General features: G+C 32.9%; 1 protein-coding gene across 4 annotated transcripts in view; it reads left to right on the top strand.

Moving 5' to 3' along the window:
• Positions 1 to 22619, top strand: part of PTPRO (protein tyrosine phosphatase receptor type O) — a 206127-nt gene that overhangs the window by 141954 nt on the left and 41554 nt on the right. For 3 of the 4 annotated variants that reach the window (XM_023504519.2, XM_031938342.1, XM_031938344.1), the window contains exons 13-17: positions 2751 to 2890; positions 5492 to 5624; positions 8508 to 8628; positions 13364 to 13432; positions 18865 to 18948. In XM_023504519.2, the coding sequence (XP_023360287.1) occupies positions 2751 to 2890; positions 5492 to 5624; positions 8508 to 8628; positions 13364 to 13432; positions 18865 to 18948 (547 nt within the window). The remainder of the gene's footprint in view (positions 1 to 2750; positions 2891 to 5491; positions 5625 to 8507; positions 8629 to 13363; positions 13433 to 18864; positions 18949 to 22619) is intronic. The other variant, XM_031938343.1, reaches the window with a different exon arrangement.

A 22619-nucleotide genomic window follows, 5' to 3' on the forward strand; every position in this document is an offset into this window, starting at 1 on the left:
CTGTTCTGCCCCAAATCCTCTTTCTTTTTCACCAGTCTATGTTAGCTCTAAGGCAAGCCACAAATTTGTTCTGTTTGTGGGGGAAACCTGGACAGCTTGAAATTTCTGACCTACTCCCCCACCTTCCCGGAATCCTCCCCTCCTGTTCAATATTTACTAAGACTTTCTTCACTACCTTTGAGCCTCCTCTTAAAAAAAAATTATGTTCCATGGTATAGAATTTAACAGCATGAAAATACACTTCAGATTGTTATTCAGATGTTAATTTCTGAGTCTATGCTAGAACATTATTATGAACACCCACTGTATCTGTCAAGAGGTTCACCTCATAACATTAGACTTATATTGAGTCACAATATTCCAAATGACACTGAAGAACCAATTGCTTCTTCTCAAGTTTAATGAATAAACAACAAATTGATGAAGAAGCTGCTTTTTGTTTTCTACTGTGGGATTTAAAAAGCCCCATGACTACATGTATAACCATATTTTGACCACTGACAAAAGATAGTACTCCTTTATAAGGATAATCCTTCATTTTTAATTATATAGAGGACAAGGGACTTATAGTGCATACATTTACACACTCATATAAAGCTGGAAATGTTGATGTTTATTCATTAGGATATGATTTTTTTTTTCTTCCTCTGTAATTCTTGAAAGACATTAAGCATCTGAAAACTCACACTGATAAAATCATGGATTTTTTGCAGTAGTGAAATAAAGGGTAGATTGGTCCCAGAGCCTCAAGTCAGGACAAGTACTACAAGTGGGAATAAGTGACCTTAGCTAGTAATGTCAAAGGATTTCAAAGGCAAGGAACCAATCACATCATTCTATTGAATACAAGATAAATGAACTCTTTTTATTCAAGATTTGCTAGAAGGACATCCACCAGATGAGCATATTTCTTATGGCAGACATGCACATTACCATGCTTAAAAGAGCTACGCCTTCCCCACCCTCCCGCTCTGTAATTTTAGCTGGAAGAAAATCTGAGAGTGTATTTGTATGTATATAAAAAATTGTAGCCAGGATTACTAGGAAAAGAGCAGTCATAAGAAAGAGGTGACAGAGTAGGGGCCTCCACGTTGGGAGAAACAATGATTAGAAGTAATAACTTTTAATCAATTGGAAAATCATGTGGTAAAGAATAAGGAATGTCGGAATGAAATCTGTAGAGGCAGCAGCTACAAAATAAATATCCCGAAATTCTAAGTGAAGCTGGAAAACATTAAGAGAAGAGCATAGACTAGAATAATGGCACTGTATACCAGACTGGCATCCTGAGAGATAGGGACACTGAAAGAGCAAGGTAGCCATAGAAAAATAACTACATCCTTAACTACCAGAGCCTAAGGAGTTAACAGAGTTCAGAGATACTAGAACTGAATCAGGAACCATGCCGTGCTCCTCTCACAGTGGTGAAACCTTTCTAAGTATAGTTCTGGGAATTTGTAGACACTGTGATTGAACCTTTGGATGGGAAAGGAAACTGGGCTCACCAGATATAAGATTCTAACTAGTGTTGTGCAAAAGAAACTCAGACATAAGTACTTTTAAAAAATATATTTATATGTATATATATTTGTATATTATATATTTTTATTTTTTCTGTTTTTATGTATTTTTGTGAAGTCCTTTTTATTCTAAAGCCCACTCTTTTTTTCATTCTATCAAGTTGCCTTTTACTATGTTTTTTTATGCTATTAATAAATTCATTCAACTTTTATTGTTTTGGAAGTATGATGGCTACAAGAAGTTAGAAAATTCTTCATGAGATAGATTAGATTGCCATATTTTCAAGGAGAAAAAGAGCCATAGACATTATTGCTAGAGTGAATCCCACAAGACTAGACTAAATCTGTCAATCAAGAGGAGAGGGATCTAAATGAACCCATGTGAATTATCCTAGTCTCCTGAGAATCATAAACTCGATGCTTATATGTATGTGTGCACACATTTGTATATACATATACACACATATACATTAATACATATAATGATAACTGTAATTCAACAGTTTCCTTTGAATTTCTTATATATTTTATGCATATGAGAACATTATTCTGAGGAGTCACAGACTTCCCCAGATTACCAAAGATGTCGATGACACAATTAAGGTTAAGAACCCTTGGTCTATATTTTTAATGATCAGAACAGCTCCCATAACTTTCTTTGAAAAGATACACATTTTTCCATTGGATTCACTAAACTAGTTCATTCATCCTGACAATTGAAAATAACAAAAGTGTATTTCCTCAAGTTGATGATAAGGAGTCATTCTTTGGAAATAAAACTGAATTGACTCAATTTGAAGATGACAAGTGTTACTAGACATCATTTGCTCAGATTAATTGTTTCTGTGTTGTTTTACCCAGCATTCCTAAGTAGCTATTATGAATTTCTGCTGCAGCCCAGTTCTTCTAATGCAAGGAAGTGACAACTCCCTGTGCTTGTTTCATATATCAATGCACAATCTATTAATAGATGATGTCTATAACTAAGCTCAACTTGAAACAGGAAGTTTTCTAAATAGAGAAATATTTGAGATGGAGAAGAAAAGGCAAGACTTATTGCTCCTGACTTTTTAGATACAAATTATTTTTAAAGAAAATGGAAAAATTTTTATGGAGGACTGCTTCTTAGACTCCTTTTGTGTACTTGTTCCTCTTGATGGTCCAAAGACAAAATTATAAATTTGGTGTAGGGACAAGGAAATTAAAGGTTTTGCTTTTCTTTGCATACAGAACCAGCTCCTCCAAAATCACTTTTTGCAGTGAATAAGACTCAGACTTCAGTGACTCTGCTGTGGGTGGAAGACGGAGTAGTTGACTTCTACAAAGTCTTCTGTCAACAAGTTGGTTCTAACCAGGAAATAAAGCTCCAGGTACTGTACATTTCTATGAGGTTTTTTCTCCTCTAAGTTTATTTTCATTATCTAAATTAACGAATACCTAGGGTAAGTTACTTGAGTAAGAATAATCTCCTCTATGTATTTTCAATCAACAAGAATTCAAGGTCTATATATTGTAGGTAGATAAAATATATGAAAAAAAACTTTTAAAATGTAAAAACCAAAAGCTAGGTTTGGAGACTGATATGTTTTTTATTCTTAGCCCATGAGCTCTTCTTCATGTTATTGAAGAGGAGGGAAGGGAATTGGAATAGTAAAGGAGCATATTTATATGAAGATATGGTGGGTGAAATGCAAACTAAAATACTTTAAATTGCTCATTCTGGAAAGAGGAATCTGAAAATAAGATTGGTCTTTAAAAACAGGAAGGATAGTGGTAAGAAACTATTTATCAATGATATTTACCTACAAATAGGGGATACTAACTTGGAACAGATAAAAGGATGTGTCACTTTACACAATTAATAAACCTACAAAGTGATTGAAAATATGAGTATCCTTTTTTAAATTTGTAGGCAATAGTTTCAATTGGGATATTTAGTACAGAGTTAATGAAATTTGGAGCTGAAAAAGGTCTTAGAGATTCAACATGTTTCAAAATCTGAAATTGCTGTCAAAAAAATATAATCCCTAAATGATCACTTGGAGCCACTATAAAAGACAGAACCAAGGGATAATAGTTTATGGCCTGATATAGCAATTCTCAAAATTTCTTATGAAAAATTTTGTTTCTAGGACCTTGTCTCCTAGCTTAATGATAAGGTTGAACTATGAATATCTTTGTTTTTTCCCTTCATTAGTCTTTGGGGCCACCATTTTCAATCCAAAATTTAGGGCCAGGACTCTTAAAATAGCAACTAACTCTGCAGTCAAGAGAATCTTCCACTCAAAGAAAAATTCAAGAGAGCTTTCAAATAGAGGTCTCGAACGTTCCCCCTAGTACCCCATAACACCCCTAAGTGTAGTAACTATCAGATTGGTAAATATATACCAATTAACAATAAATAAAACATCTTAAAACTAAGTCAATATGGTCCACAGCGAATCACTGTACAGAAACTCCATTTCTATTTGTTCCAGAGAAGTGAAGGGAATAAATCAAGCACAGGTAATCTCTGAAAAATGTCTTTGAGTAGTAAATGTAGGCAATTTTTCTGATGTGCTGTCAGAACTCTTCCCTCAATCAAATAAAATTCTTTTTTTTTTTTTTCTTTTCTCATTTTTCTTCCTCTTCCTAATCTTCCTTTTCCTCTTCTTTTAACACTTTTCTCCTTGGTCCTTATCCTAGTCCTACCAATATTAACAGAAACATTGTTTAACCTCACTGCTGGGTTCTAGGGTTAGAATGATACTACCTTTAGTGTAAATAATTTTGCAAAATTCCATTGAAATATTTTATGAGAAGGAAAAAAAAAAAGTGGAGTATGGACTGGCGTGCAAAAGAGAGGTTTAAGGGATTTTCAGAGTCAACATTTATTAGTTGAATTAAAAGGCATTACTTGAACTATGGGTACTCTAATCTCAGTAATTTTACATTTTAAAGGCAGTAAGCCTATACTTTCATTTTACTACCTGTTTTTCCCTGGGGCAATTGAAGGAAAAGCAGAATGATGAAGGACCTACTTTGTTTAGGGCCCCGTACAGTCCTTTGTTGAAAGAAAAGCAGAATGGTGAGGGCCTTATTATTCACTATACATACAAATTCAGTGCATTTTGAAGGATGAATCCTTGGGATTGAGTAATAGAAGAGTAACAGAAGGTGTTTCAAAAATAGATATAATTTAGCAGATATTTAGAAAGTATATTTTGTTCCTTTTCCCCTTCCTTACTTCAAATATGCTCTTTTTGCTAATGATTAGTCAAATCTTATTTCTTACCTAACATTTCTTATTTAAGTCTGTTCACCAAATAATAACCGAGTCAACAAGCATTTATTAAGCACTTTCTATATGCCCAGCACTGAATCTAAGCACTGGGGACACAGAAAAACAAAAGACAATTCCTACTTTTAAGAAGTTCACAGTCAGGGCTAGAAAATATGAAAATAGGTGAGGAAGCAAAAGAAATTAAGAGAAATATTTGGATGGATGGATGGTTGGATAGAGAAATATAGATATACCTATGTATTAATAGAAATAATCAACAAAGGGAAGGCACTAGCATATATGGGAAAGACTTCTTATAAAAGTGAGATTTTTCTTAGTAGATGAGGAGGTATGAGAGAAAATCAGGGAAAATGCAAAGAATCATGTCCTTCACCCCATTGACCTTGCTTAGTACTGTACTTTCAGAGAAAGGTGATGAGAAGAGAAAATGCCCCTGAAAGTTTTTCTAATGACTTTGACTTCCCTTGGCTTTTTTGATAGTAAAGAATATGACTAATATTTCCAGGAATGTAGTTACTCAGTTCACTTAATAAATAGAGTTATAAAGACATGGATTAATAAAATAGATTCAGGCTGAGTGAGATGGATATGAGGTAGTTCTCAGTGTTTCCAGAATCACTGCTTTGGAAAGAACTTCTTAAAAAAGAAAATGAAGTTCGTTTTTTCTTTTCCCCCCTTGCAATTCTAGGAGCCAGTTTCTGTTTCTTCCCACATTGTGACGATCTCCAGCCTCCTGCCTGCCACTGCCTACAACTGTAGCGTAACCAGCTTCAGCCACAACAGTCCCAGTGTTCCTACATTCATAGCCATCTCCACAATGGGTAGATACATTTATGGCATACATTCTCTTTGTAAACTGTTTCCAGCTTTGTCTTTCCCTTTTCTTTCCAATTGTGTGTTGTCTCTTTTCATACACTTAGATCCAAAGTGCTTTCCCTGATGTTCACAACTTTACAATTCAAGCTGCATTTAAGTAAAATAATTAAACACTATGTTTCAGGTTTGGAATTACCTAGACATTTATAAAACTACAATAATATGACATTGTTAAGGCAAAACAGAGAAATTTTCTCTAATCATCTGTAGAATTGGATAGATAAGGGACAGCTAATCTAATATTTTTTCATTGTTATCTTCTTGGCTTACTTTTCATTTCTTATTTCTTAATTTCATAATTTTATTTTGTATTTAGATTTCAATATGTCTGAGTCAACATAATCATTTTTAGCTTTTAAATCAACATTTATATTATCCAATACCCAATGTAAAGAATCTGTCATTAAAACTTTTAAGATTATAGTCATCAATTTTTTGTTATTTTCATTATTACCATTTTCTTTTATATAATATCGTTTCTATATTATTTTCTCAAAGGTGTCAAATTTGGAGTCTATGGACCACATGTGGTTCACAATGCTCCCTAGTTCCCTTGAATATGATCAAAATATAATTAACAAACCAAATTTTTAAAAAACCAATAAAACATTTTAAAATTAAATCAATATGCTGTCAGCAGGGATCCTAATATATGGTTTACTGGCCCCTGTTTCCATTTGAGTTTGATAGTACTGATCTACAAAAACATAAAATTCATATAATTTAATCACTGTACAGTGATATATATATATATATATATATATATATATATGTATATATTTGAAACACATATGAGGCAGCATATAGTAGATAGAAAAGTGGCCTCAGAGTCAAAAAGATTTGGGTTGAAGTCATACCTCTGGTACACATTACCTGGATGACCCTAGGCAATTCATTTAATCTCTTGGTATACAATTCTTCCCAATTATTATTCCATGGTAGGGGTTGATTTGTACTGGTAGAGGGAATTACCTCATTGGGAGTTTTCCAGATCAATGAAATCACATGTCTGACCAAAAACTATAATTGAAATATAGCCAAAAAGTAAGCAATGAATGCTGTATTCTATTGGTATCCATGTAATGATATGAAATCCAGGGAAAGGTGCAGGACTTGGACAAGAAAACAATAAGATATGATTGAATAGCATTCTACATCATTGAAGGAATATTCATGTCGAGGAATTCCCAGATTAATCAAAATATTAAAGTGTGTATATATATATATATATTCATATATATAAATAATATAATACTAATGATGTATATTATTTAATAGATCTTTATTAAATAATATAAATTGGATCTTTTAATTTAATAATTACAATAGATATATCATTTTAATAGATATTTTATCTATTTAATAATATAATTAGAAGAGAATTTTGGGGTTTTTTTGAGAGGGGGAATAAGTAATCCTTTTTTATCACATCCTTTTTGCTGTGTTTATGTAAGCTTTACATAAACTCACAATCTACAATAAATAGAAAATTATACAATAAGAATCTATTACATATTGTTGTAAATGAAATATTTACTTCTTTTTTCCTCCTGAGACTGTAAGGTAGCTAATGTAATATGTTGTTATCCCCATTCTAGGGATGAGGAAACTCAATTCAAAAAAGGGTCATATTCAAAAAGAAATAGGTGTTACACTCAAATACAAATAGATAGCTGTAGTTCTACGTTCACTTAGAAAACCATCAATTAATATGATCTCTTGGATCATATTTAATTTGATACATTTTAATTTGGTTCTGGCTACACTCAGGAATTTTGTTGTCCATGTGTTTGACAGTTGAATCTAGAGCATTGAGAAATTAAATTTGAAATCATATCAGGGATCACTTATGGTTTTGTTTTGTTTTTAAATAATTGCAAAAGTACAAGTTTGAAAAGGTATTTAAATAACAATATATGTGAAAAAGATCTGAACACCTTAATGGACTGCAAATCCAATAAGACTCAATAGTACAATATGACAACCAAAAAATTCAGTGATCTCTTAGCTTAAATTAAGAAAGGTAATGTTTAAGGATATAATAGTTTCTTTGTATTTTGCCATGATCAGATCACATTTAGGACTATATTCAAATTTGGGCATCATATTTTCAGAAGATGATTCATAACCCCAAGTCCTAAAAGTCCCAGGAAATGTAACCAGAAAGATGAAAGACTTTGTTCATCCCATATGATGATCAGCTGAAGAAATTAAAAATGTTTGTGTTAGAGAAAAAATACCTTCAACTATTTGAAGGACAAATAGACTTAGTTTCTTGGTCCCAAGAGAAAGAACTAGGAGTACAAGTTGCAGCAAGATTCAAAATGTAAAGGAAAAAAAAAACTCTAACAATTAGAATCATTCAAAAATAGCTCAGGAATTAGAGGATTGTTTCTTTACGGATCTAAATTAAGAATGGAAAGTCACTTATTATTAAGGGGGCATTTAGTTAGTTATGGACTGATTTGGTTAGCTTCTGAGGTTCTTTCCAATATTAATATTTTATGACTTCTTGATATAATAGATATGACATGAACACTTTCTAAATCCCACAATGATCTTAGTCACAAAAGAAAAAACAAAACAAAACATAACAGTTTGGGGCCTTTGAAAAGGAGTCATAATTAATTCTTCCAGAATAATATTTAGCAGCCAGAACTAATGAAATTTACTCTGTGATACCATAACCTAGAAAATGCATCATTTCTTTAGGTGAGTTCCTTTATTCTTGAGGATAGTTAATACAGTCTGATTAAAAAAAAAAAAAAACTATTAGTTTCTATGTGTCAAAGCCACTGATTACTAATATATTCTACTTTTCTTTATAGTTACTGAGATGAATCCCAATGTGGTAGTGATCTCGGTGTTGGCAATCCTGAGCACACTCCTGATTGGTCTGCTCCTTGTTACACTCATAATTCTCAGGAAAAAGCATCTGCAGATGGCCAGGTGAGTCCCATTTCCCACTAAGCAATAATAGTAATTTTTTAGCTTATTAGTTTTTTATTTTATTAATTAGTTTAGTTGAGATTTTTAGTTTCAACTTTAAAAAATTTTCCTAGAGTACTCCTTCATAAACCAGTCTGCTTTGAAAGTGGGATATGGACAAACATTTCAGCTCAAAGAATCTTAGTCATTTAACTTGTACACTTCACAGAAACAGAAATTCTCTTGCTTAAATATGATTCTACTGATATTATTGATAAGACAACATTATTGTAATATCTTAATCTTAATGATCATTGAATAAATGATGCAATTTATGCATTCTTAGTCTAATGAACCAGAGGAGTAATGGAAGAACAACAATGAATTGTTTATAAAAGAACTGCTTATGATAAATGTGAAAATCAGTGCAAGCTTTACAGGATAAGGAGAATTGTTCTAAAATTTTTTTGTAAAGTTTTCTAAGTGATGTCATATAATCTTTCCAATTTGAGGATCAACTTTTTAGGTTCAACATTCTAGATAAATGTATAAAGGAAGATAATTTTATTATTTGACATCATTGGCAAATATTTTATAATTTGATATCACATCATCCATTTTTTCGTTAATTAATCCTCCTATATCAGGCAAGAATACTTAACCAGCCACTCCACCTCCAACCTTGGAATTTGTTTGCCTTCTGGCCACTGGGGGAGAAATTTCTTTGTTTTCTTCATCACAACAATCAGAAATATGATCAAAACAAAGAATGAGAATTTATAGAAATGATCTTTGAACCTATAATTCTGAAAGCAGAAACCTGGCATCTTGGAAATCATGACAATAGTCTGCATACTTTGCCATACTATCCAACAGGTTGGCAGCATAACTCCTTTACTCTAAGAGTTATCATCTTGGGGACTTTGAAGAAAGCTGGATTAGAATGTAGGGAAGAAAATAAATGACAGCCAACATTTATATAGTAAAATTTTAAAGTGTTTTATATTCATCTCAAGACTTAACAATTTGATCTCTTATCAAAGTTGTTATTCAGTTAACCAACAAGCAAAATTTTACTTTGTATTAGTTCTGGTCTTATTCTTGAAACTATTGTTGATTTAAAAAAGAAGAAAATCTCAGCAATTTATTTCATGTTCTGTGAATACTATTGTTAAAATTTGGAAACAGAACATGAAAAGTAGCAGGAAAATTATTTATCCTAAACTATTTAGGTGAATAGCAGAAAGAACACATGCCTTTTAAATGCATTTTTAAAATATGTAATACTAATATTGCTTTGAAACAATAATTGCTCTCTTTACATCTCCCTCCCAACTGAAAATGAATAGTCAGAACTCTGCCTACTGGGCCAGTACAGTGATAATGGCTTTATGTCCAGTCCTTAGTCTTCTTTTCTTCTCCAACCCTTGTCTAACTTCAAGAGGTCAAGGGAAGACTTGTTTCTCTTAGTGAGCTCCATCAACAGTTATGATTATAATAATAGACTCTCCAGTCAGGGAGAAATGAATTATCTCAATTTCCTTTTAAAACTTCTGCTTTTTAGAGCTTAAAATGTTTTAATAAAAATATTAGATAAATGATTCATAAGCATGTCCTCAGAGAGAGTCTCTTACCCTGGATGTCTTCACTTGAAGCTTTGTTCCTGGTAAATCTCCTAAACTACCAGGAACTCCTCACCACCCACTTGTACCATAAATAAACCCAAAGAAAGATATATCTGAGTTGACCTCAGTTATTTTTGAGAAGTAAAACTAGGTCAATTAAAGGAATATGCTTAGAAATAGGGGTTGGATATACCTAACTAAAGGGAGAAGCAGATTAATCCAGTGCCTCCATGTTCCATGCAAGTCATCTTTTAAGTTCCTGGAACTTTAGGTGAGCTGCCAAGACTGATCAGAGAAGTCTATACCTATTATTTTCCCTTCTCCTTGTGGGATTGGGAAGGTAAACACTGCAGCACAGCTCTCAGTGTATCCCTATCAAAATACTCCTAGCCTGACACTTCTCAAAGCTCTATACCTACTCCAGCTTTTTGTAGTTTGTGAACTCATTCCCCAATCCTTAGTCCCAGATGATGTTTTCTCTAATGGCTCCCTATCCCAACATTGGTAGGAAAGGAATCCTGCATATTACATTTCTCAAGATTCTTTGGGAAATTTACAATTGCTTGAAACCAAACTTGTTATGGAATGTTATATAGTTATCATAATTCTTTGACTAATAGTCTAAATTATATTTCAGAATTATTTTAGAATGATTTTTACTATCTTGTGGTTTATCTTTTATACCACAGCTTGGTGAATGGGACTTTTTTTATTATAAAATACATTGCTATTGTAATAGCAGAGCAGAGTTATTTGCTAACACAAAACAATCTTTTCTATTTGTCACTTTAGATAACTTCAGTTTGGGTATTTAGTATATTTGGGGGACCAGAGGGGTGAGAAAGATTTTGAAGAATGGTCTCTCCCTGAAAGAAATAGAAGAGAATAGACAATAGACAATGAGGGAAAAATTTATTGTTTTTTTTTTTCACTATAACTGTGCTATCGTAAAATGTGTGTGCAGTTTAAGTCATTAGAGTTACTTTCTGTTGGTCTCATAACTATTATTTGAAGGTATAAGTGATTTAAGTTTTTACTCAAATGGGAAATCCTTTTGATTTTCAATTTTTGTGATTTCATGTTTCCTTTTATCAGTGATGCATTGCTCATCAGAGTATATTCTCAAGTGCTTTTTTGTGGTCCAGCTCTACATTACTCAAGTGATCCATCATTTTCCTTAAGAAATCCCTGAAAAATAGAATACTTGTGTTAGTTCAGATCTATCTAGCTACAGTTCAGTGGTTCAACAGTCAATCCCTTCCTCCCTTTTTTTATTTTAGATTTCCATGTATTTGAAAGTACTAGTTTTATTTCATTCAGTCAGCTGTTAATGGGTACAATAAATATTACAAATACAAAACAGGAAACAAGCCAGATAATACCACAATGAAAAATCATATGGGGGAGAATTTAACAGGTTGCATATTCAACACAAAATGATGATTTACTATAATTATAAAATCAGTAAAATATGAACTGCAAAAAGAACTATCAGAAGGACCTTACCATTTTCTATTTGGATGTTCATTGCAAAATATACTTTGAAAAGGAATTGTATAAAAATGGTGAGGTTGTTCATTTGTTCCTGTGTTCAGATAACATAGTGTTTATTGCAGTAATTCTGGAACACAGATGCCTAATTTGGTCAGACCTTTTACATGGGTTCAGAATTGAGCTGAAAGGAGAATGTATTAAACTTCCTTGAGGATATTATTGTGTAATTTTAAGTGATCCCAAGCTTTCTCTTGGGAAAAAAAGCCCCATTTATTAGCAATAATACTCTTGTAGTCATGCTTCATGGAATATTATAGTCTCCAAAAACTTAGAGTTGATAATCATTCAGGCATGCATTCTATACTCATTTTTAGATTTCAAAATCTTCATCTTTCTTCTGAGCATACCCCAGTTATCTCATTTTTTGTGCCTTTCCTGACCCTTGCAATGGAAAGTGATTTTTTTCTCCTTGATGGAGTTCTATTCTATCTCAAATATTCTATAAGAACTTAGATAGGCTCTTTTCCTTAACAACAAAAATAATAATAACATATATCTTTAAAGTCTGTAAAATACTTTGCATACATTATTCCTTTTAAAATTCACAACAACTGTGTAAAGTCAGTGTTATAAAATATTATTCCAATTTTACAAAAGTAGAAACTGAGGTAAACAGAGGTTAAGTGTCTTGCTCAGAGTCACAGAGCTAGTAAGTATCTGAGGCTGGATTTGAACCTGTGTTTTCTTATCCACTTTATCCAGTGTTTCACCTAGATAGTGTTAAGCTGGAGAACATCTAGAGGAGTATGAGTAGAATGAAAAAGAGCCTGGAAATCAGGCCATGTGAAGACTGAGTGAGGGAACTCAGCATCTTTGGATAAGAAAAGATAATCATTTTAGGTATTTGAAGGAAAAAGAAAGATTTGATTTGTTTTTCTTGGCTCAAAAAGAGTCAAAAAAAAAAAAAGAAAGGAAGTCATTAAAAGTGGGGCACATTTAGGCTTGATAAATGGAGAAACATTCTAACATCTGAAACTACTCCATTACATTGGGTTTCATCTTCACACAAAGAAAGGTCGAGGAGCTACTTGATAGGACTGTTTTAAAAGGGATACTCACTGGGGTATGGCTTGGACTTAAGTGTCTCTCATCTTCCCATTCCACTCTGAGCTTTTGTAACTAGATATACTCCAAGGTAGAACTCCATCTAGAAGTCCTGTGACCTTTTAGTCAAGAAGCAAAGGACTCAGGTCACAGCAAAGGAAAATTATTACATTCCTTTGAAGCTCTTACCATCTCAAACACTGCAGAATTTATTGGGGGACTTTGACTAACACTTCCCATGGAAATTTTGAAGAATTGTTACTGCAGTTAATTTTAGTGATTTTGTTTTTCAGGATTATATGAGAGCCTTGTAGAAGGGACTCAAAACAGATGGCTATGATTCCATCCAATTTGATTTTATTATTCTGTGAAACGGTTGATGTTTTGCTTTTTCATTACATCCTACATTAGCTGATTTTTGTTGTTCCCAGATCCACACCTCCAATGTTGTTAAAATAAAGAATCTGTCTTAGAGCAGTATTGTGCCAAGCATTGGCAAGCATAACCTTAACTATTTGGTTCTTTTCAAACAGAGAATGTGGGGCTGGAACATTTGTCAATTTTGCCTCCTTAGAAAGAGATGGAAAGCTTCCCTACAACTGGTGAGTATTAACTTGGGACCATCCTTCAGGAAAAAATTCCAAGAGCCCTATTCACTTTAAAGCACTGTACTTGAGTTTTATTATAAAATTGCAGATAATAAAGACCTCTAATTATTGCTAAGGCTTCCTAATTGAATTTTTTCAAGTTCAATTACACAAGTATAAGATGGAAGAATAGGGGCTATCTAGTCCAAAGCACTGCTTTTACAGATGAAGAAAAAACTGAGGTCCATGAAGGATAAGAGCCAGGCCCAAGTTCAAATAGGCAGTGAATCATAAGAGGTAGAATTTGAGGATAAGAGATTCAAATCCAGGGCCTTGTGGCTCTTTGTTACTATATCAGGCTCTTTAATGTGTATTTTGATATATATAAGCCTACATTAGTTAGGTCCTTGCCTAAGAGAAATAAACTAAGTAGTTGCAGCCTCATGTTGATACATATGTATTTTAACATCATAGCAACTAAATGGAGAAAATAATTCTACAAATAACAGATCACCTAGTTGTCACATGAGCCGAAAGCCCCAGATAAATGGTGAGCAGATGAGTGAGAGTTTGAGGTACATTGTTCTCAAAAAAGGCTGGGTAGGAAGAAATATAAACTTACAATCCCAGGTAGCTGTGCATAGCAAGGCAATATAAATCCCATTTAAAATCTAGATTTCATTGCCCCCGGACTACAGGCCACTCTTCCTATTAAAATATGCAAATATAAGTTCAATACACAGTTTTTGGTAACTTGGCAATAGGGCAAATAACACATTGGATCTGAAATCAAGAAGATCTGAATTCAAATCCAGCCTGAGACACTTACTTGCTTTGTGACCATAAATGAGTCATTTAAACTCTGTCTGACTAAAATTTCCTCATCTGCAAAATGGGAATCATAATACCATCTACCTCCCAAGGTTTAGATTTTAAAAATGAAAATAAAATGAGATAATATTTTAGAAGCAGTTATAAGCCTTAAAGTATGACAGAAATGCTCATGAACTTATTTCTTTTAGTTTTCTAGGTCTCCCAATCTCAAATGCAGGTACATCCAAAAGAATAGGAAAAGGCTCAACTATATTTTAAAAGTTGTAGCTTTCATGTTCCTTGTTATACAAAACAATAATTTCCACACATTTGTGGTACTCTTGATCCAATGCCTCAAGCTCCCTAAACACAGTGCTTCACCAACCATTACAGTACCCCAGATCCTCAGAACTGCACTGCTATTCCACAGAGAAAAAGCTCTGGCTTTCTTTCTCCCTTTTCTTTCTCTTTCCTTTCTTTTAGTTTTATAAGTCCTTTTACAAAGCTTTCATATGATCCTGAAAAATAAAATCACTAAAACTAACAAAAGTAACCATCCTTCAACTCCATGAGAATTATTATATAGATACCACTTTAGGAAAAACAACTTAGAGATTTTGATTTTTCTGACATTTATACACTGTTTACAAGAAGTTTCAGAGTGGGAGAGAATCCAGGATTCTCATAATTTATAGCTCTCACCTTGATGTATCCACAAATCAACTGCTTTGTCTTTCTGATTGTTTTAATTGTATCATCCCTCCCTGAAAGAGGAATATCTATTCTAGTCCAACAAAGGCTTCTCATTGCTTACTATACTAGTTCACTACCTTCTCCTCAGTTGGTGCCTGTATATCAGAAAAGTCCTTTATGTTTCACCCCAGTATAATATGTATAACAATCTTTGTCCTTGATTTTAATCATTCTTCTTTCCTGTACTTCAGATGAATGGCTAGTTAGTCATTCTAGTCATCCCTACTCTTGTCTTTTCACTGAACTCCTCCAGGGTTTTACCATTATACAGTTCCTTCATGATTCTGTCTAAAGGGGTGAGCTGTTGGTTCCCAAACCTTCTTTTCTAGGAAGGCTTATCATTCTTTATAGAGTATTGAACCTGAAAGTCATATTCCCCAGAAGCATCTCTTTACATGTCCGAACAATCTCTTGGCCTGCTATACTCATGGCAAGGAAGCTGCCATTCAATTTCTTCTTCCAACTGATCTTGACTCAAGTAAACCTGCAGCTTCTGTTCTGAGGTCTTAGAAAGGGTGGAAGACTCATTTCCAATCCAAGATAAGTGAAAGTTAATCCATTCAGAGATTTTACTATCAGAGAAATTAAAGAGTAAACAACAAAATCCCTAAGGAGGCAAAATTGATTACTTTCCAAAACAGCCAAGATTATTTGAGTTTTCCTACTTCAGACCACACCAACCTTCTCCAAGAATATGTCAATGTATCCAGTGACATTTTACTCCTCCCTCCAGGGTCACTACCTATTCATAAAGGGTCAAATAGTTAATAAATATGGGAAAGCAGATTTGAACTCAAACTTCATATCTCCCTCATCTCTAAAACCACTATATAGGAGTGAATTTAGGAAAACTTCTGAATGTTTAGTTTTCCTTCCATTTGCAAGCAATCTTAGAAAAAATATATGACCTCCTTAGGGCTTTTGGCAGCCCCTGCTACCTTCCTACTTCTTTTTGCTGCACCCCACCCTTACCCTAATCCCTCATTGCTTTGCTTTTCTCATTATGTTAAAATGAGAAAGAGGGCCAGATACTTAAGTTATGATAAGTATTTCAATGGATTGAAAGTATATTAGAACAAGTATAGTAAAAGAAAATTTAGAAGACAAGCTAAATTGACAAAGTTGGCAGAACTGCCAATTTATTACAAAATAAACCACTTATTTTATATTATTCTGAGTATCTGAGTAATCAGTTATACAAAGTATATATTTAAAAATTAGCCCCAGATATGATAGAATCCTATACTAAATATTGGATAAATGGAACATTCATTGTATTAAATAGTTTTTCTTAAAATAAAAGAGATCTCTTTAAAAAAAAAAAAACTGATCTTTACAGAAATAACTTATCCTTTTAAGTAAGACAATGAGATACATTGAGTTACCGTATGTCAAACTGTATCCCAAACATTTTATCCTTTCATCTGAGTCTCATAATAATATAATAAATAGCTCTTTGAGAGGGGACACTTGGCTTAAAAAAATCTACCAGTATTAGGATAGAGACTTTCACATTTACTCCTTTCCCCCCCAAAAAAGATCAAAACCAGCAAAGTAAAGTGGTTTTAAATTTATTTTAGTGGAAGGACCTTCCCCCATGTAATAATTTTTTACAAAGATAACATGTCATATAATATCAATTAGTCAAACCATCAGATCCTAGTAAAGTTGTTCTATCTTCTATATGTGGGTGTTTTTTCTAATCGTTGTTTTTCTCGTTCCTTAATTGATACTCATAAATTGGAGTCTCCAGGCCTATGTACAACATGATCTACATATGTAACAGAATGGGCACAAGGGATATCTAAAGCAACATAGAATTTACCTTCCTTACTCCCTACCTCCCAGGACCTTTCAGAAAGAAGAATTTGAAAACAAACTTCTTCCACGTGGTTGGACTTGAAATGGTGTAGTTTAATAGAAAAGTGACCTAAAACATTTTCTTAACTAGAAAGGACACACTCATTCAAAGGAAAGGCTTTTTATCAAAAGGCATGGCAAAAAAAAAACTGATAAGAAGATACTCTCTAATGCTCAGAGGGGTATATTTCTTCATAGGTTATCACAGAGGTTGGAGGTGGGAGGGGAATATATAGGTAACTCTTAATATACAGGCATGAAGAAGAATATATATTCACAAACAAAGTGGAATACTCAAAGGAAATACAAATGCAGGCTACGTGCCTGCACTTCTGGGGAAACTCACCTTTTTGAGCTTGAAGAGTCACTGATAACCTCTGATGATGTCATCATTGCACTACCATTTGCACATTGTATAGTCTGGCTCAGAAGTATGTTTGCAAATCAGAATCAATAAACATTTATTAAGTATTACTATGTATTAGGTGCCATGCTAAGTGCTGGGAATACAAAAAAAAAAAAAAAAAAAAAAAGGCATGGCAATCTCAGCCCTTAATGCACACACACACACACACACACACACACACACACGCACACAAAGTTGAAAAGACAATGTGTATACTCAGCATGGGACAAGATGAAGAGTTGAGAAATAACTGAAGAAATATCAATTACAGAATTGATTTCATCTTGTAGGATGACAAATTTCTGGAGAGTGTAAATGTTTTAACAGCTGGCTATCTGAAAAAAATATGCATGACATATTTTAAGTTCAATCTGCATTATTAACATTTTTCATTATTTTTTAAGTATAGAGTTAATAAGGCAATAGATCATTTTGATTTGTAGTGTTTGCTGATCTGCAAGGTATAAATGCTCACTCTGAAAACTTAACAATATGAGTCATTCCATTAAGCTGGAATGCCCTTAGTTTATCTCATCCTCTCTGCTCTTGCTCGATGTAACAGTGTCTTTGCTGCTCTCTACTGCATGTCACATCTTATCTCTGCTGGATATTGTTATTGTTCCATAGCTGAGGTGTTCACTGTGCTGCTCTCTGCTACCATCTGCTGGTCTTTAGCTACACAGTCTTTTCAAAGTCCTTTCTGCTACAATCTTCTGTGGTGCAGTTGGCAGGAAGCCTCTTCCCTTAGAAGGAAGGAGCCAGATCTTTTATAGCTCATGTAGCCTAAAGCCATAACAGCTAGACTCATCCAAGCATCTGGAAAAAGGCAACAGACATCCAGGTCAAGATGCTTATCCTTACAACTTAGAAAATTCCCTTTATTTCCTTTCAAATTCCTGTTAAGACATTTTCCTAAAAACATTTCAGAGACCCTACCCAACAAAACCTCCAAGGATCAGTGTGGATTCAGGGCATTAAAGTTCCCTTTGTTTTCCATCCTTTTGGATGACATGCAAAAAAACCTTAGAATAAGGATAAAGGAGCTAGGTGAAACTGAAGAACTCTCAGTCTCTCTTTATTGAGCATCCTTCTTAGCAACAAAATCTCTGATCTTTGTTCAGAGTGGTTGCCAGGGAGGTAATCTTGGTAGCTCGCTTATATCTTAAAAAAATATTGTGCATTCCATTATTCAATCATTCATTTAATAAAATGTATTAAACAAAGTACACTATACTTTCCCAGGTGAAGGATAAAATTTAGCTAAGACAGTCTCTGCCAACATAGAAGTTCATTCTAGTATCAGTCTTTTGAGGGGGCAGTTTTCAAGGCCCAAGGAAAATATAAGAGCATTAATTCTCTAAACATAACATGAATCACCATGCAACATGCTAATTATCACAAAATCTACCTAGTGACCATAAGATAATGCATAGTTATCTGTCAGTTAACAAATAAACCTTTATATCTGAAATTTCATAGGATGATCTTTAATTCTAATAATACAAATTGTCTATCATTTGAATATGTCTATTAGATAACTGATCTCTGTTTTATGTTTACATTACTAACATCTTGCTTTTTCATCTCCACATCTATTATCTATTAATGCTCACAGGCGTAGGAGTATATTTGCTTTCCTAACCCTGCTACCCTCATGTCTTTGGACTGATTATCTTTTGGCATTTTATATTAACCCCTGGTAAGTGATGTTTTTACTGTTTTCCTTGTGCAATGTATGAATAATGTTATCTTCTTAATAAATAAAAGGGGTTGTAAAATTTATCTAATTTGCTGAAAGTATCTAAAATACTTTTCCATGAACTAAAAAAGGAATTAAGACAATCTATGGGGCTAAAATGCTGTCATTTTATCATTTATGTTTCTGTTTTTCAAAGTTTTTTTTTTATGATTTCTTTTTTTAACCTTTGACCCACCCATTTCATGTCTTACCACATGCCTTTCATCTTTGTAAATATGTTTCACCTTTTTCCTGATTTTTGGTCCATTAGAAGACTTTATATCACAGAAAAAAACCAATTATACACTCATGTATTGTAGTAAAATCAGAATACTTTATATGCTCTCCTTAATTCAATTTAATTCACTAAACATCTATTAATTACTTATTGTTTTCAAAATACTATGTCATGACTGGAGAATTCAGTTTGACTCAATATAGGCCTGCTCTCAGAACCTATAAGTGTTTATCATCTAACATCAAGAAAGGACTAATTATTATTAAAGCAACAGCAAAGTGCTACCAACAACTTGAGAAAAGTAAGGTCATTTTTGCTGGCTTTGGGTGGAAAGGAGAAAAGAAGGAAATGGAATTTAGAGACCTTCATTGAAGTGAGGGATATCAAAAATGGCAATCAGGAAGATGTTACAGTTATAGTTTGTGCAAATTCATATGGGACAAATGAGAAAAGAGAAAGGATTTGGTTGATATATTCAGTTCAACAAGCATTTATTATGTGCCTAGTATGTACCACTGTGGGTACAACACAAATACACACACACACACATACAACAGCCTACTCTAAAAAAAAAAAAACAGCAACTTATGTTCTACTGGGAGAACACAATACTAATATGGATAAGTAGATAAAAGACATGCAAAAGAAAAAGAAAAAAAAATTTCAAAAGGGGCATCAACAACCAGAGGAATTAGGAAGAACATATAGAATGAGGTGGTTGAGTCTTGAAGGGAGGTATGGATTCCAAGAGGGGAAGTGAGAGAATATTCCAGGAATGGGGAACATCCTATACAAAGGCAGGGAGAAAAAATACGGAATGTCATTCACAGAGAATAGTCAACAGAACAATTTGGGTGAATGATGGGGAGAAAGGTATAGTCAGCGTGGAAAGATATTGTAAACCAATATTGTGAAAGACTTTTAAGGCTAAACAGTGGAATATTAGTCTCCCGGAATCAATGTTTACAATACTTTTGCTCTTGTATAATAATGCATATAGTTTGGGAGCTACAGTGATAGGCATAGCAATCCAAAGGTGTAAGTAATTTGGAATGGTACAAAGAAAAAAAATAGAAATAATTAAAAGACTAAGAAAGAGATCCAAGTGTAGGGAAGGAGATGAAATGAATTGAGATTATTTAATTTATTGAAGGAAGGACAAAGGGGACTAATTATGCAAAGGATTATGACAAGATGTGTCTAGCTCCTCTGAGAACAGTGTGGGTGCAACAAGAAGAATTTTAAAATTGGCTTGCAACATAAGAAATATATAAAGAACTTCCTGGAAATAAGGTTTGCTAATTATTATGGTGAATAAAGAAAGAATAGTAGGGCATCTTATTTCATGAATTAATTTTTAAAACATAGGAACCAATGATCCATCAGGACTGCAAAAAGGGAGGGGCTTGAATGCAATGATTAGATGAAAACATGAATGAGCCTTGAATATAAAATTTAAGTGGTAATTATAGCTACTAAATTATATGTGTGTATTTAATTTATAATTATTAATACCAGAGCTACTTTATTAACCTCTTGCTATACTTGAAGTTATCATCAAATTGCTCCTTACTTTTTATGAAGTAATCTACTTACTGTTATACTCTTAAAATACTATTTTGAAAATTCTATGTATATCACCACATTGAAGATATATATTTTTCTTGTCTTTTCCAGGACTGTTTGGTCATTATAATTATACTATCTTCAATTTATTTGTTTTGTGTTCTTTACATTAATATGTTATACTCATTATATATTACATACATATATAATTTGTTTATAATATATAAGTATAAATATTTTATATTTATATATCATATATATATTTATAAAAACATACATATACATATATATTCTTCCTAATTCTGCTTATTTCACTGTATGTTTTCCACATTTCTATGAATTTTTCATATTTTTTGTTTTTATGATATAGTAATATTTCATTACAGTTATATACTATAGTTCATTTAGTTCTTCCCCTGTGGGCAGGTATATAGTTTGTTTACAGTTGCACAAACTGTGATCCTCTGAATATGTTGCCTATCCTAATATTTATTAATGCTATCATTTAACCATTTTCAATTATTGATCATAAAATAATTCATTTCTTCTTTAAAATCCCAATAAAAAAATCACCAGTACTAAATTTCTTTCCATTTCACTTTCTAATTCACATCAAAGCCTCCTCGATTTATTTTTATACCCCAGATTTGTGAACATGAATTTTCATGGTTTTTATTTTTATTAGATACCTTTGGTCTCTAATTGAATATCTGACAATCACAATCAGGTTAAATCCTAAGATAACAATTTTTTTTACTTTTCAACTAATAAGGTTACTTCTAAGAGCAGAAATACAACTTTCTGCCCTTTATACATTTCAGTCAACTATTAAATTTATATTGAACATTTAGTGTAAACCCAGACATGTACTAGCTATTATAGGGGATACAGAAGAGTGAGACATAGTCCCTGCCTTAAAACTCCTGCTTAAGATTGGGAAGCCTTTCAAATGTCCTTTCTTTAGGTCGTTTTTTTTCCTGTCCTTATAAGGGTTCTATTTTTTATTCATGTTATTTCCATTTGTTGAATACTTGTTGTTAAGCCTTTCAGTCTGCCCATCTCCATGCATTATCTAGTTTCACCTCCCATAACAATGTTTTAGATTTATCATAGCTTCATTTTTCTAACATCCCCTCCAGCCTCCTGTATAAATTATTCACTTCTTGCAAAGGACTTTGTACTCTATAGGTTTTCAAGTAAATCCCTATGCTGCCTTCTGTGTTTTGTATTGAACTCAAGAAAATCTCTCTTGGTGTTGGCTGAGTTTTTTCTTTTTTAGGGGCCAAGGGAGAAGGGCAGAAAGCAGCATCATTGTGGAGTACCATTGCCCAGTGATGTTAATCAAAAAAAAAAAATATTCTACCAGAAGTTCTTATATCAGTTATCTCAGATTTTATTTCCTATTTAAAGCACACATTAATTTCAGTAAGGTCTAGAGTCTTTTCTAATACCCACAGTGTGGTGAATTATTCATTTGGTCATTTGACATTTTCAGCAAGACACAACACAGTTTATAATGCTGTCTTTGCTTCAAATGAATTTGTGTTTCATTCTATTTTAGGAATCATAGATTAATTTCATTTGAGATTATTTAAAGTGTTACGTTTCATTATAATCTATGTAACATTTATTTTGGGAATCCATTAAAATATTTCACTGAAACTTCAATGTACTTCATACCTTCATAATTTTCCTTTGAGATAAATTTCCATTTGGCTGGTTGTATGGATTTCCCACTTTCATTGAGATTTATAAATGCATTTTGATCAATTTAATTCATTCAATTTGATATTTGGAAAAGTTTTCCCTAGTATCAAATGAAAAGCAA

Source organism: Sarcophilus harrisii, chromosome 5 (genome assembly GCF_902635505.1).
Source record: "Sarcophilus harrisii chromosome 5, mSarHar1.11, whole genome shotgun sequence".
In the NCBI taxonomy this organism is placed as follows: Eukaryota; Metazoa; Chordata; class Mammalia; order Dasyuromorphia; family Dasyuridae; genus Sarcophilus; species Sarcophilus harrisii.